This window comes from Macaca nemestrina, chromosome 20 (genome assembly GCF_043159975.1).
Source record: "Macaca nemestrina isolate mMacNem1 chromosome 20, mMacNem.hap1, whole genome shotgun sequence".
Lineage (NCBI taxonomy): Eukaryota > Metazoa > Chordata > Mammalia > Primates > Cercopithecidae > Macaca > Macaca nemestrina.
This window is the reverse complement of record NC_092144.1, coordinates 64,403,249-64,418,994: the sequence shown is the minus strand read 5'-3', so window position 1 is coordinate 64,418,994 and position 15,746 is coordinate 64,403,249. Positions and strand designations below refer to the sequence as shown.

Here is a 15,746-nt window from a genome sequence, read left to right as displayed (position 1 = left end):
TCTCCTGCCTCAGCCTCCCGAATAGCTAGGATTACAGGCTTGGGCCACCACGCCTGGCTCATTTTTGTATTTTTAGTAGAGACGGGGTTGTGCCATGTTGGCCAGGCTGGTCTCGAACTCCTGACCTCAAGTGGTCCACCCACCTTGGCCTCCCAAAGTGCTGGGATTACATTTGTAAGCCAGGACATCCAGTCCAAAACGTCCTTCTTAAAGACTCCCTTGTGAGTTCCCATTTGTGTCTGAAATATCTCCAGAGAGTCTGGTGCTCACCCCCAGAGCAAGCCCTGGGAAATGAGAGCCAGGCTCCTGGGGAGGGGCAGTTCCTCTTTCTGTGGGGCTGCTGATGGGATGACCTCGTGATGGGGAGGACCCAGCCTCCGTGTGCCTACACACCATGTGTCTGTCTGTCTACGGGCACCGTGCTCACACCTGCCTGCACAGCCGGGGCCAGGAGGAGGAGGAAATGCCATGACCCCCATTCTCACAACCCTGCTCTGCTTTGGTGAGATCTTAAGAGGGGGAGGAGAGACCCTAGTCTAGGAGAGAGACCCCAATCCATAGCCAGGCCCTGGTCAATTAGGACACCCCAGGGGCTCAAGGAAAAGAAGACCTGCTCAGGCTTTGGGGGCAAATCTCTCACAGGGAACTCTCTTCCAGGGCTGAGCCTGGGCCCCAGGACCTGCCTGCAGGCAGGTGAGTCTGTCCCCAGCTGTCCCAGGTCCCTCCTCCTCTCTGGGGACAAGGGACCACCCCTGGGCAGCTGGGGGTGGGGACAGCAGTTCTGGGCTGACTGATGGGGATGACGGGGGTCCTGGGGCTGAGAGCCGGAATCTGAGGGTTGGGGACATCTTCAGACCTAACCTGTGGTTTCCTTCCAGAGAACCTACTCAAACCCATCCTGTGGGCAGAGCCAGGTCCCGTGATCATCTGGAAAAAACCCGTGACCATCTGGTGTCAGGGCACCCTGGAGGCCCAGGAGTACCGTCTGGATAAAGAGGGAAACTCTATATCGAGGCACATGTTAAAAACACTGGAGTCTGAAAACAAGGTCAAATTCTCCATCCCATCCATGATGTGGGAACACGCAGGGCGATACCACTGTTACTATCAGAGCCCTGCAGGCTGGTCAGAGCCCAGCGACCCCCTGGAGCTGGTGGTGACAGGTGAGAGGACACTCAGGGGTCCCAGCCCCAGGCTCTGCCCTCGGGAAGGGGGTCAGCTCTCAGCTCTCAAGGGGTCTCCCCTCTCACAGCCCAGCCTTGCGGGATAAAGTGGGAGGTGTGAGCCCCACGTAAACATAGCTGCCCTTTGCTCTCCTGAAAGCCTACAGCAGACCCAGCCTGTCCGCCCTGCCGAGCCCTGTGGTGACCTCAGGAGTGAACGTGACCCTCCGGTGTGCCTCACGGCTGGGACTGGGCAGGTTCACTCTGATCGAGGAAGGAGACCACAGGCTCTCCTGGACCCTGGACTCACACCAACACAACCATGGAAAGTTCCAGGCCCTGTTCCCCGTGGGTCCCCTGACCTTCAGCAACAGGGGTACGTTCAGATGCTACGGCTATGAAAACAACACCCCGTACGTGTGGTCGGAACCCAGTGACCCCCTGCAGCTACTGGTGTCAGGTAAGAAGCCGTAGCTTTTCCTCACACAAAGTCAGGGCAGCGGCTGAGCTGTTGGGAGCCTTACCCTCAGGCTAGCCCACGAAGAAGAAAAGATGAGGGGAAGACGGGGTTCCTGGGGACACAAATACAGGATGAGAAAAAAACAAGGACACTGGAAACCCTAGTGAGGAAGGCTCCAGAAGGAAGGGGTGCGGGAGGAACCAGCCCCTCCGAGTCCCGACTCGACTTTCCCTCCAGGTGTGTCTAGGAAGCCCTCCCTCCTGACCCTGCAGGGCCCTGTCGTGGCCCCCGGAGAGAACCTGACCCTCCAGTGTGGCTCTGATGTCGGCTACATCAGATACGCTCTGTACAAGGAGGGGGGCGATGGCCTCCCCCAGCGCCCTGGACAGCAGTCCCAGGCTGGGCTCTCCCAGGCCAGCTTCACCCTGAACCCTGTGAGGGGCTCCCACGGGGGCCAGTACAGATGCTACGGTGCACACAATGTCTCCTCCAAGTGGTCGGCCCCCAGCGACCCCCTGGACATCCTGATCGCAGGTGAGGAGCCCAGCGGGTTCAGTCAGGGACCCAGGCTCTGCACAGGCCCTGCCGGGGGGAGCCCAGGTGGTGATGGCCGGGATGGGGGCGGGGAGTTCCCAAGGGAAGGAAAGACAGACAGAGACAGGGGATGGGCAGGGAGGGGAGACTCAGACTGAGGGTCCCAGAGAGAGGCCTGAGGGTGGCTCAGCTCAGAACGAGGTGGGGCAACCCTTCACCCATCCTTCTTGTCTCTAGGACAGATCCCTGACAGACCCTCCCTCTCAGTGCAGCTGGGCCCCACGGTGGCCTCAGGAGAGAAGGTGACCCTGTTGTGTCAGTCATGGGGTCCGATGTTCACTTTCCTTCTGGCCAAGGAGGGGGCAGCCCATCCCCCGCTGCGTCTAAGATCCACTTACAGAGCTCAGCAGTACCAGGCTGAATTCCCCATGAGTCCCGTGACCTCGGCCCACGCGGGGACCTACAGGTGCTACGGCTCACGCAGCTCCGACCCCTACCTGCTGTCTCACTCCAGTGAGCCCCTGGAGCTTGTGGTTTCAGGTGAGGGCCCTGACTCTGTCCTCTCTGAGCTCGAAGAGGTTCTTGGAAATGAAAAAGGAGAGCTTCCAAGGGAATGTCCATCCGTTTGTCTCACTTGCCCACTCCTCTTCTTCCTCCATCAGCACCAGCCTCTCTGAGCCCTGAGCCTCTCTCAGCGCAGGCCCTGCCCCCAAGAGAGCTCAGGACACTAAGAAAACAGGAGAGTGAAGGGGGAAGGTGCACAGCGGAGGGCCCAGCCCATGGGAGGGTGGAAACACACAGGAACCTCCCACCCAGGGGAAGGTCTAGCCAGGGGAGTGTGGAAATAGATGGGGACTTCCCACCCGGGGCTCCCAGCCCTGAAGTCTCAGTAGGGTAAAGAGTGGAGAGGACTGGAAGGAGGTGGGGGTGAGCCTCGGAGGAGATGAGATTAGACTGAGAGTGGAAGACGGAGGCCCCACACGCTCTGCTCCTGATGTCTCCATCTCAGAATCAACGTCTGGGTGTCCCAACCTCTAAGTCCTGACCCCATGGGAGATGAAAACGCAGTTACTCTGACCCAGTATAATATTCTAGACTCGTCTCAACCTTATCTCCAATATTCAGGAAAGGGAGCAGAGGGGAGAGTGGACAAAAGGGGCATGGTCCACGTGGCTTCCTGGGGCCCCGAGGATGGGGCAGGTGTTCCCTCTGTGGTGGTCAGAGGGGAGGGAGGTGTCCTAGGACCAGGCAGGAAGGAGGGAGCAGCGATGATGGGCAGAGGAGCTAGGTCTGTCCTCCTCTATCTGAGCAGGATTTGGGGTCCCGGGGTCCAGGCCTGACATGGACAAGGGGAAGACGCTGAGGCTGTTTATATCAACCATAAAAAACTGGAAATTTCACTTTTATATTTCCAAATTGTAAGCCCCTCTTTCTCACCTCAACTATGAATATATATGTAGTTACATTATATATATATATATATATATATATATATATATATATATTTTTTTTTTTTTTTTTTTTTTTGAGACGGAGTCTCGCTCTGCCGCCCAGGCTGGAGTACAGTGGCCGGATCTCAGCTCACTGCAAGCTCCGCCTCCCCGGTTCACGCCATTCTCCTGCCTCAGCCTCCCGAGTAGCTGGGACTACAGGCGCCCGCCACCTCGCCCTGCTAGTTTTTTGTATTTTTTAGTAAAGACGGGGTTTCACCGTGTTAGCCAGGATGGTCTCGATCTCCTGACCTCGTGATCCACCCGTCTCGGCCTACCAAAGTACTGGGATTACAGGCTTGAGCCACCGTGCCCGGCCTACATTATATTTTTTAAGACAAATATCTAAAGCCACATATACATATGTATCTACAATCATTGTATTAATCAGTTCTAACACTGCTATAAAGAACTACCTGATGGGCCGGGTGCGGTGGCTCACGCCTGTAATCCCAGCACTTTGGGAGGCCGAGGCAGGTGGATCATGAGGTCAGGAGATGGATACCATCCTGGTTAACACAGTGAAACCCCATCTCTACTAAACATACGAAAAAATTAGCCGGGTATGGTGGTGGGTGCCTGTAGTCCCAGCTACTTGGGAGGCTGAGGCAGCAGAATGGCGTGAACCTGGGAAGCGGAGCTTGCAATGAGCTGAGATTGCACCACTGCACTCCAGCCTGGGTGATAGAGCGAGACTCCGCCTCAAAAAAAAAAAAAAAAAAAAAAAAAGAACTACCTGAGGCTGGGCACGATGGCTCACGCCTGTAATCCCAGCACTTTGGGAGGCCAAGGCAGGCGGATCACCTGAGGTCAGGAGTTAAAGACCAGCCTGGCCAACATGGCAAAACCCTGTCTCTACTAAAAATACAAAAATTAGCTGGTCGTGGTGGCAGGTGCCTGTAATCCCAACTACCCAGGAGGCTGAGGCAGGAGAATCTCTGGAACCTGGGAGGCAGAGGCTGCAGTGAGCTGAGATCGCACCATTGCTCTCCAGCCTGGGGGACAGACAAAGACTCTGTCTCAAAAACAAACAAACAAACAAAAACCTACCTGAGATTGGGTAATTTATAAAGGAAAGAGGTTTAACTGACTCACGGTTCCACAGGCCATACAGGAAGCATGGCTGGGGAGGCCTCAGGAAACACAATCATGGCGGAAGGTGGAGGGAAAGCAGGAATGTCTTCTAAGGCTGGAATAGGAGGAAGAGAGAGAACGGGGAGGTGTTGCCCACTTTTAAATAACAAGATCTCATGACAACTCACTATCATGAGAGCAGCAAGGGGGAAGTCGGCTCCCACGAACCAGTTACCTCCCACTGGGCCTCTCCTCCGACACTGGGGATTAAAATTCAACGTGAGATTTCAAAGGGACACAAATGCAAACCATGTTAATCACATATATTTTATAAGCCATGTTAATCACATATATTTTATATGAATATATGTATATGTACATATATAGACACAAACATATATTCAAGTATTCATTCCTATGCTTAATATTTTCCATCATTTTTTAAATATTTATTTGTTTTTATTTTTTAAGTTTGGGTATGTTTTTACATATTTGCTTTCACCTTTCAATCTAGGTTCATACTTCAAAAACGCAGAAATGATGTTTTTCTGTCCCGCTCAGTCATTATCATTTAGAAAACAATACATTTTCATATTTAAGTATATCACATTGTTGGTGTTCCTAACTGTATGAAGAATTAGTTAACAAGACAGTAAACGAATGATGAAACCGCAGGGGAGCTGGCTGAGGCAGCACGCAGCGGGGGCCATCGCAGCCTTCAGTCCTTGTACTCCTGACTTTCAAGAGCCACTGAGGACCAACTCCTCATCCACAGAGACTGGGTCCTCATCCACTGAAAAATGGAAATTTCTGTCTCTGGGGGAATTAGTTTTGTGTTCTTGTTGCACAAGATTGCACATCCAAGACAGTACACAAGAGCTCAATTCTTTCTAGTTGGGAGATCATTCTTCTCACTAGTCCTGAGCTCTTGGGCTCAAGGAAACGTTGTTCCAAAGTGACTCAGACACAAGATCTGAATTCCCAGAGCAGAGAGAGGTTGAAAAACCCAATGACATACCAGGGGAGGCCTGCTAGAGCAGAGAATGTGTTCACTAAGGATCTACATAAAGCCACACCATGAGAGATAGAGGAATATAAGAAAGCAGAGCCTGGGGGAGAGGCTCTTCAGCTTCTTGCCAACATCCTTGTTCTTTGATTTTTAGAAGCAACTGAGACCCTCAATCCAGCACAAAATAAGTCAGATTCCAAGACTGGTGAGTGAGGAGATGCTCCCAGTTATGGGGCTGGGCACAGAGGGTCAGGTCCTGTCAAGGGGAGGTGGGTACCCTGGGTGGACATCCAGGGGTCCTGGGTAATCATGATCTGCCCTGACCTCTGTGACCTCTTTGTCCACCATCCCTAGCCCCACACCTCCAGGATTACACAGTGGAGAATCTCATCCGCATGGGTATAGCTGGCTTGGTCCTGGTGTTCCTTGGGATTCTGTTATTTGAGGCTCAGCAGAGCCAGAGAAGCCCCACAAGGTGCAGCCAGGAGGTGAACAGCAGAGAAGACAATGCACCCTTCAGAGTGGTGGAGCCCTGGGAACAGATCTGATGATCCCAGGAGGTTCTGCAAGACTGGGGCAGCAGTTGGGGAAGTGTCTGCTGAGAATATCAAGGGGAAGCAGCATGGGTCAGGTGCAGGAAGGTGTCTGGGTGTCTGTAGAAGATGCTTCCTCCATTAAACTGTGGTGCTTTCCTCCTCATTGTTGACTCTCCTTGACTGCCCCTCCCTTCCTTTTTCTTCCCTATGATGTAAGGTTTTGCCCCTATGGTGAGTTTGGGTCCGCTCCTCTGTGACCTCATGCTCTGCTCCACTTTCAGGTAATACATCTTTCATTATTTCTAGCTAGTGCATTTTCTGATGTGTATTACTGGGACTATCTTTTCAGCTCATAACATGGAATTTGCTTTTGATAATTAAATCCATGTGCAAAAATCAGATTTGCATTTGCAAAATTTAAGTTCAAAGTGATGCCCTACCACCTGTCACTCTCCATCTGTTGTTTCTCTAGAAATACAGTCACTAGGAATCAAAAGAGAGGTGTCTGATGGAAAAGCCTGCTATTGTGCCCATAGACTGGCTTCCTGAACGACAACAAAAACGTTTTCTAAAAAGCATTTATTTGTGGAATTTGTTGATGACTGTGGTATAAACACTCCCTTCATGGGCAGCTTCAAGATTCTCACATGACTGCACCTTCCCCGACCTGCTGTCACACCCCAGTCAGAGCTGGTGGTCTTGGGTTGGTCTTGGGTGAAAGGTCCTGACCCTGCCCTCTCTAAGTTCGAAGGTTCGGCTCAGGCCCTGCCCCCAGGAGCGCTCTGGGCAGAGATGGAGTGAAGGGGGCTCTGAGGGAGGCTCGGCCACAGAGGAATTCGCCCCTCAGAGGAGAGGAGGCCAACAGCGGTTCTCCCTCGTCTCCTTCACCTGGAGTCCAGAAGGTGCTAGGTGGGGAGAGGGAGGGTCTTGGAGAGGCCACCGGGCAGATGGAGGGGAGAGCTTTGAGTGGAGGTGGGGACTGCAGGATAGCTCCAATTCCTCAGTCCCTTTCTGTGCCCATTCCCAGGACCCTCCAGGGATCCCAGCCCCCAACCCACAGGCTCCTCCTCCACACCGGTGAGTCATTGAGGCCTCTGGGCTCGGAGAGAGGGCGGCCTCCCGCAGGGCAGTCTTGAGTCTCCCAGAGGATCCCATTCCCCTCAAGGACTCAAGTACCGGCTTCCCTCCAGAGCCAGAGGAGGGGCCACAGGCTCCCAGGGCCTCAGGCTGGGCTGGTGAGGGGCGGGGTCGAGGCAGAGGGAGATGTTGGGGCCCAGCCTGGGGAAGGAGCAGCCTGGCTGACGTGGGGAGCAGGGCAGTCCCAGCCCTCCCCTGCCTGTCCTGACCTAACAGGCCATGAGGACCAGCCCCTCACCCCCATGGGGTCAGTGCAGGGCTTTGAGTGGGAGGTGGGCGAGGTCCAGGGGAGGAAGGGCTGAGTTCCGTCATCAGTTTGAGGCTCCTCTGGTGATGGTGACATGGACAGGCCCCTCCCCTGCCTGGGCCTCAGTTTCTCCAGGTGTAAAGGCAAGAGGCCTGCGGGTGGGAAAGTTCCTTTCAGCTCTGACTCCCAGCTGGGACCTCCTGGGAAAGGAGACCTCCCAGGGAAGCCTCCCAGGACCCGATTCCATAGGGGCCTGTCCTTTCCCACCTGCAGCAGTGACGGTGACCTGGGGCAGGGGAGGGGAGCAGAGGCTCATGTGTCCAGAGGGTCTGGGGTCCTCCCAAGCCATCCCCCTCCCCACCCAGGGAAAACCAGAGCCAAACCCAGAGAAAAGCAGTTTCCCTTCCTGTGGGTCCACAGCTGTGGGGACCTGGACGGGCAGCAGCAGGCTCTGAGTGACCACATCCGTGTATCTCTCTGTCTTGGAGGGCCCTGTGGTCTCCTCTCCCACAGCTGGAGCCCCCAGAGCAGGCATCACGATGTTCGTGCTTCTCTGCCTCAGTCAGTGATGGAGGGAGATGGGGCTACCAGGTTCTCCACGAGCCTCTCTCTTACTCCAGCCCCTGGGCTCTCAGGGTTGGGGGGGCACAGTCGTTCTGGGCTGAGGGTGATAAAACAGAGAGGGGTTTTGGACTAAGCTGGAGGACCGGGAGTGAAAGAGATCTTGGGATCCAGTCTCTGGTTCCATTTCAGGAACCATTCCTTCCCCAAACCCTCCCCATGGGCTGAGACAGGCTCTGTGATCACCTGGGAGAGGCCTGTGTGTCTGGTGTCAGGGGAACCTGGAGGCCCAGGAGTACCGACTGGATAAAGAGGGAAGCCCAGGGCCGGGCGCGGTGGCTCACGCCTGTAATCCCAGCACTTTTGAGAGGCCAAAGCGGGCGGATCATGAGGTCAAGAGATCGAGACCAGCCTGGCCAACATGGTGAAACCCCGTCTCTACTAAAAATACAAAAATTAGCTGGGCGTGGTGGCGGGCACCTGTAGTCCCAACTACTTGGGAGGCTGAGGCAGGAGAATCGCTTGAACCTGGGAGGCGGAAGTTTCACTGAGCCGAGATTGTGCCACTGCTCTCCAGCCTGGCGACAGAGCAAGACTCCATCTACAAAACATAAAAAAAAAAAAAAAAAAAAGAGGGAAGCCCAGTGCCCTGGGACAGACAGAGCCCAGTGCAGCCTGGAGACAGGCTGAGTTCTCCTATCACGTCCATAACAAATGAATATGTAGGATGACATTACTGTCACTATTTCAGCCCCAGTGACTTGTCAGAGCTCACTGACCCCCTGGAGCTGGTGGTGACAGGTGGGAGGACACCTTGGGGTCCCAGCCCCAGGCTCTGCCCTCAGGAAAGGGGTCTGCTCTCAGGGGCGTCTCTCTCTCACAGCCCAACCCTAAGGGATAAGGTGGGAGGCTTGAGCCTCAGAGATCACACTGCCTCCTTCTCTCCTAGGATTCTACAGCCAATCTACCTTCTCAGCCCCCCTGAGCCTGTTGTGACTTTAAGAGAGGACCCTCCAGTGTGGCTCACGGCTGCAACCGGACAGATTCATTCTGACTGAGGAAGGAGAACTCAGTCTCCCCTGCACCCTAGACTCTCAGCAACACCCTAGTGGACAGTCCCAAGCCCTGTTCCCTGTGGGCCCCATGACCCTCAGCCGCAGGTGGGTGTTCGGATGCTATGGCAAGAACAGGAACACCCTTCAGGTGCGGTCGGACCCCAGCGACTCCCTGAGGCTCCTGTTCTCAGGTGAGGAAGTTGGAACACCCTTCAGGTGTGATCAGAACCCAGCGACTCCCTGAGGCTCCTGTTCTTAGGTGAGGAAGTCCTGTCTTAACCCCAAACGTTCTTTGAGGCATCAGACAGGTTGCTGTGCATCTCACTCCCAGGCAAGCCCCAAGTGTGAGGGTGGAATGAGGGGAACAAGGGCTTCTGGGGCCAGAGACGTAGAGTGTAAGTGACAGTGAGATCTGCAGAGCCAGAGGAGGACAAGGGATGTATTTGACTAAAAACTAAACTAAAGGCAGGTAGCCTGGCGCCTAGGAACCAGACCCGAAACCAGGCCTGGGCCTGCCTGACCTAAGCCTGGCAGTTAAAATTCGACCCCTGACCTAGCAACTGTTGTTATCTGTACATTCCAGACATTGTCTGGAAGGACATTGTGAAACCTCCCGTTCTGTTCTGTTTCACTCTGACCACCGGTGCTCTGCTCGCAGCCCCGTCACGTACCCCCTGGCTTGGTCAATCAGATCACAACCTTCTCACGCAGACTCCCTTAGAGTCGTGAGCCTTTCAAAGGGACAGAAGTTGAGCACCTGACGAGCTCCGATTTTAAGACGCTCCCAGCTGATTAAAGCCACTCCCTTCACTGTCTCAGTGTCTGAGGGGTTTTGTCCGCGGCTCGTCCTGCTACACATGAAGAAACATCAGAGCACGGTGGTTCACACCTGTAATCCCAGCACTTGAGGAGGCCGAGGCGGGAGGACTGCTTAAGCCCAGGAGTTCGAGACCAGCCTGGGCAACATGGTGAGACGTCCTCTCTACTGAAAATACAAAAATTAGCGGAGTGTGGTGGCGTACGCCTAGAGTCCCAGCTACTTCAGGGGCTGAGGTGGGGGGGTCACCCACCTGAGCCTGGGAAGGTTGAGGCTGCAGTGATCCAAGATCGTGCCACTGCACTGCAGCCTGGGGGACAAAGTGAGACCCTGTCTCAGAAAACAAAAACAAAAAAAACGGCTCTGACCTTTTCAAAAGTATCACGGTCGAGAACAAAGGTCAGCAAAGGCACCACGTAGTGGAGTGCGAGCCTGTCTGTTGCCTGTTGCTCTCAAGCGCCGTCTACTGGATCGCAGCCGAACGACAACACCAAGAATCACTACTCAATTCTACCGCCTGGAAGAAACCAAGAGCAAGAATTCATCAATGCCTTAGTTGTCTGAAAACTTCCAGAAATAAAGCCAACAGACTATACTCAACTTATACCCTTGCAATGAAAGGAATAGCAACCCTCCCAGATGAGAAAAAAATCAGGGAAATGACTCCTAGTATCTCCAAACCAGCCCACGAACTCCCCAGAAATTGTCCTTAATCAGTATGAATTGTCTCAAATGACAAACGTAGAATTTGGAATCTGGATCGCAAGGAAGGTCATTCAAATCAAGAACAAAGTTGAAACTCAATCCAAGGAACCCAAGCAATCCAGTAACGTGATTAATGACATGAACGATTAAATTTTAAGAAAGACCCAAACTGAACTACTTGAGTTGAAAAATTCACGACGCGAATTTCATAATACGTGGAGAAGCATTAACAGCAGAATAGACCAAGCTGAGGAAAAGAATGTCAAAGCTTGAAGACTTGTTTGAATCAAATCAGTCAAATATAAAGAAAAAATACTTTTAAAAATGAACAAAATCTCTGAGAAATACATTATCTAAAGAGACCAAATATATGACTTGTCAGCATTCCTGAAAGAGGAGAGAGAATAAGCAACTTGGAAAATATATTTGAGGATATAGTCCATGAATATTTTCCTAAACTCGCTAGAGTTTGACACACAAATCCAAGAAACACAGAGACGTCCAGCCAGATACTATATATAAGATGACCATCCCCAAGGTACACAGTCCTCAGATTTATCAGTGTAAATGCAAACGAAAAAGACCTAAAGGCAGCTAGAAAAAAAGGACAGGTCACCCACAAGAGGAGCCCCATCAGGTGAGAAGCAGACTTCTCAATAGAAATCTTAGAAGCCAGAAGAGATTGGAGGCCTATTTTCAGTGTCCTTAAAAAAGTAATTACATGGCCGGGGGCGGTGGCTCATGCCTCTAATCCCAGCACTTTGGGAGGCCGAGGCAGGCGGATCACGAGGTCAAGAGTTTGAGACCAGCCTGGCCAATGTGGTGAATCCCCATCTCTACTATAAAAAAAAAAAAAAAAAAAAAAAATAGCCGGGCATGGTGGCACGCGCCTGTAGTCCCAGCTACCCAGGAAGCTGAGGCAGAAGAATCACTTGAATCCAGGAGGTGGAGGTTGCAGTGAGCCGAGATCACTCCACTGCACTCCAGCCTGGGCGACAGAATGAGAATCTGTCTCAAAAAAAAAAAAAAAGAAATTACAACTAAGATTTTCATATTCTGCCAAACTAACTCCAATTGATCACAACTAATAGCTATTAGTAACTTACGGTAATTTAAACATTTCACAAGTGTTTTTCTGAGATCATCTCAAATCCCCATGTGAACGCTGTCACTGTACCTACAGATAAAATGGTAATTACCTGTCAGCAAGGAGATGACCTCATGGTGTCCCAAAACTTTATCTCTGGGATAAGATGCCCCTTTTGGACAGACGCACAGACTGTGATGATGGCAGCAGCTACTTCTGCAGCAAAAAAATGGCATTTGGTAAGTGGACCTAATTTTTTTTTTTTGAGACGGAGTCTCGCTCTGTGGCCCAGGCTGGAGTGCAGTGGCCGGATCTCAGCTCACTGCAAGCTCCACCTCCCGGGTTCACGCCATTCTCCTGCCTCAGCCTCCCGAGTAGCTGGGACTACAGGCGCCTGCCACCTCGCCCGGCTAGTTTTTTGTATTTTTTAGTAGAGACGGGGTTTCACGGTGTTCGCCAGGATGGTCTCGATCTCCTGATCTCGTGATCCGCCCGTCTCGGCCTCCCAAAGTGCTGGGATTACAGGCTTGAGCCACCGCGCCCGGCCGTGGACCTAATTTTTTAGGTTCAGATGCTCATTCTTAGAGGAATGAAATGTTTATCATAAAAATATGGTGTGGACATATAATTCGTTTTATCCCTCAGAGTAAAAACTGAACAACAACAACAAAAAACAAAACAAAAAAAAAACAAGAAGCAGGGATATTTTCTCTGAGACAGAATCACCCAAACTTTCTCACCCCAGGGATGCCTGACATGTCTTGTCTACCTTCTCTGTCATAGCTGCATTTGAAGTCTCTCTGGATGAATACACCAAACCTCACAGTCTTTGTAAGAGGGTGAAGAGCATGTTTCACTCTTGGCTCCTGCTTACACTCCTGTTGTCTAACGGAAGCTGCTACTTCGGACATTTAGAAATATCTGTGGTGGCAGCATGTTGTGCTTTGGTTGGTGACGCCAGTGAGTTTCCGAAAACTTTCTGTGATGAGTACAAAACCGTAAACCTTCATCACTTTTTTGATAGGTCCTGGGGAGCAGTATGCACTTTTTTCCACCGATGATTTTACGTCTATAGAGAATTTCTGGATTAAGCGTGAAGAATAGAAACTCTCTCTTCCATCCAGAGAAATAAAAATATCTTTTTGATATTAAGTGGCTACATTTTTAAGGATTAGGGAGTAGAAATAATTAGAGAATATAAGTATTTTAAAGTCTAAATATGACTCTGACTCTTACCAGAGGTCAAAGTGCTTTGATAGCCCACAGGCTTTGCACCTGCTCCCAATCCATCATGATGTAGAGCTAAAGCTTCTCAGAGTTGTCATTGCACTTGGTTCATCAGCAGTGAAAGCTTGTTCTGTTCTGACTGCTAAGATCTAAGTCGTAAGAGCTGTGGGATGGGAATTTTCCTGTTACTCTCCCAGGAAGTAAAATATGCCTCATTTATTCTCTAATTGTGCCTCCATCAAGATCACTTTGATAAAGAAAAGGAGAAGGTCTTTTCTTTTTCATGAATTCTTGTTTTTTAAGGGCGCATGGAATCTATAATCCCAGCTGATCTAAAATTCACAGATATTTTCTTGTGAATCTCTCTTTTATTATTCCCCTTCTACATTTATTTAGTATAATATAAATTCATCTGTAAGATTCTTCTCTGGTTCCATAGACCACTCCCCTCTTCTTTTTTGGATTTATTTATTGGTCTCTAATACAAATTTGCTAAATTTATGCTATTTGTTGTGACAAAACATTTCCTTCCTAAGAAGTTTGAACCTGTTTGTGTGCATAACTTAGTGTTCTTTTCTTGCTCTCCCACTTTTCTCCCCATTCTTTATAACTCTGGAACCAAACTGTTACTGATTATTATATATTCTTTCAGAAATTACCTTGATTTTCTAAAGCACCTATTTCTTTTAACTAATCTGTACTTTACCAGCATTCTAATAGTTCCCAAATTTTAGTACCAGTTAAATCACATTGTAATCCACTAACTTCTTCATTGTTTGAGTAAATAAATGCAATATTTTTCAAAATAAAGACAGTTCTTGCTTTGATAAATCTAATTTAAATTATTTAGACAATATCTACATTTTAGAGAATTATAAAATTTTCCATCAAATTAAATATCTCTTCAAGGATTACAGGCGTGAGCCACCTCACCCGGCTTTTGGATGCTGTTGTTGTTGTTTTAATGTTACGCTATTTTTTTAGATTCAGGTGCTACACACGCAGGTTCCTTACATGGATGCATTGTGTTCTGGTGAGGTTTAGGTGTCTAGGGCACACATTACCCATATAGCTCACCAGATATTAGCGGGGAGGCAAAGGGGATACTTCTCCATCCCCAAGAGCCTAAATAACATTTCCACATGGGGCCCAGGTGAAGGTCTCTGCAGGATCCCCCCGCTTGGGTGGGCTCAGTTGTCACCCAGGGGTCCAGTGCGGGGACTGGTAACCCATGGGCCTGCCGGTTGGAGCGGGGGTCTCACCTGCTTGCCCGTCGCTGAGCTCCACCACCAGCCAGGGAAAGATGCAGGCGCCAAGGGCAAAGCCTCTGGTTGGTATGACAGCTCTGCAGCATTAGCAGCTGTTTATCGTTACGGCCTCAGTGTGACCGCTCTTGGAGCCCTGATCACAGACTGCCCTGTCCTCGCTGCCTCTCCACCTGTCTCAGCAACCTCTCGCTGTCTTGCCCAGTGCCACCTCTCCGTGTCTCTCACCCGTTGCCTCCCCTGCTTGGATCGCTGACTGTCACCATCTCTGCTGTCCAGCCATCTGGCCTCTCTGCTAATTGTCCCTGCCTCGGCTGAAAGTCTCTCTGCCTCTCACTCGCTGTCCTCATCATCCTTTCCTGGTTACTAGATGACGCGGGCAAGGTGAGCTCCCAGATTGGGGCATAGCCCAGGACAGTTCTTGGCTTTGCCTAAGAAAGAATTTAGGCCGGGCGCGGTGGCTCACACCTGTCATCCCAGCACTGTGGGAGGCTCAGGTGGGTGGATCACTTGAGGTCAGGAGTCCGAGACCAGCCTGGCCAACACGGTAAAACCCCCTCTCTACTAAAAAACTACAAAAGGCCGGGCGCGGTGGCTCAAGCCTGTAATCCCAGCAGCACTTTGGGAGGCCGAGGCGGGCGGATCACAAGGTCAGGAGATCGAGACCACAGTGAAACCCCGTCTCTACTAAAAATACAAAAAATTAGCCGGGCGCGGTGGCGGGCGCCTGTAGTCCCAGCTACTCAGGAGGCTGAGGCAGGAGAATGGCGTGAACCCAGGAGGCGGAGCTTGCAGTGAGCCGAGATCGCGCCACTGCACTCCAGCCTGGGCAACAGCGTGAGACTCCGTCTCAAAAAAAAAAAAAAAAAAAAAAAAAAAAAAAAAAAAAAAAACTACAAAAATTAGCAGGGCGTGGTGGTGGGCGCCTGTAATCCCAGCCACTTAGGAGCTTGAGGCGGAGGTTGCAGTGAGCCGAGATGGCGCCATTGCACTTCAGCCTGGGCAACACACCCAAACTCCGTCTCAAAAAAAAAAAATAAATAATAAATAAATAAAATAAAACAACATTTAAGGGTGAGCTAGTGTTACCTAACCCCTTAAGGGTTACGCCAACCTCTCGTCAAGCGGCCATGCACAGCAGCAGCAGCAGAGGTACTCCGCCTCAGGTAGCAGGGCTGCCCCGCAGGCAGGGTGCCCAGAACAGCAGCCTAGAAACACAGCTGCAGTCACTCTTGTACCTGCTTTTAATGATAGGCTAATTAAAGGGTACGTATGCAGAAATTCCTAGGAAAGGGTGGTAACTTCCGGTCAGTGGGTGTTCGCCTTGGAAAAGGGCGGCAACTTCCGGGCGTTGCCATGGCAATGGTAAACTGAGATGC

The 15,746-nt window shown here is 51.1% G+C and overlaps 1 protein-coding gene and 1 long non-coding RNA gene across 8 annotated transcripts; one reads left to right on the top strand and one right to left on the bottom strand.

Moving 5' to 3' along the window:
* Nucleotides 1-375: 375 nt before the first annotated feature.
* On the top strand, nucleotides 376-6,278 carry LOC105497006 (leukocyte immunoglobulin-like receptor subfamily A member 4). Its single transcript, XM_071087798.1, has 8 exons — nucleotides 376-502; nucleotides 658-693; nucleotides 879-1,163; nucleotides 1,324-1,623; nucleotides 1,861-2,157; nucleotides 2,395-2,697; nucleotides 5,885-5,935; nucleotides 6,085-6,278. The coding sequence occupies exons 1-8, from the start codon at nucleotides 469-471 to the stop codon at nucleotides 6,276-6,278; spliced, it is 1,500 nt and encodes a 499-aa protein (XP_070943899.1). The 5' UTR covers nucleotides 376-468.
* Nucleotides 3,638-15,669, bottom strand: LOC105497005 (uncharacterized). 7 transcript variants are annotated; one of them, XR_011617889.1, is made up of 6 exons: nucleotides 14,365-15,669; nucleotides 13,112-13,265; nucleotides 12,645-12,854; nucleotides 11,988-12,091; nucleotides 10,452-10,600; nucleotides 3,638-8,311 (listed from the first exon to the last, which is right to left on the bottom strand). It is a non-coding gene; the product is annotated as an uncharacterized lncRNA (long non-coding RNA). The 7 variants fall into 7 exon arrangements; XR_011617890.1 differs by lacking the exon at nucleotides 12,645-12,854; XR_011617887.1 differs by lacking the exons at nucleotides 12,645-12,854; nucleotides 13,112-13,265 and adding an exon at nucleotides 8,692-8,812.
* Nucleotides 15,670-15,746: the final 77 nt, after the last annotated feature.

Coding starts and splice junctions, on each gene's coding strand:
- LOC105497006 (XM_071087798.1), top strand. CDS start 469: ATGACCCCCATTCTCACAACCCTGCTCTGCTTTG. Junction 503..657: donor CACAACCCTGCTCTGCTTTG/GTGAGATCTTAA, acceptor ACTCTCTTCCAG/GGCTGAGCCTGGGCCCCAGG. Junction 5,936..6,084: donor TAAGTCAGATTCCAAGACTG/GTGAGTGAGGAG, acceptor CACCATCCCTAG/CCCCACACCTCCAGGATTAC.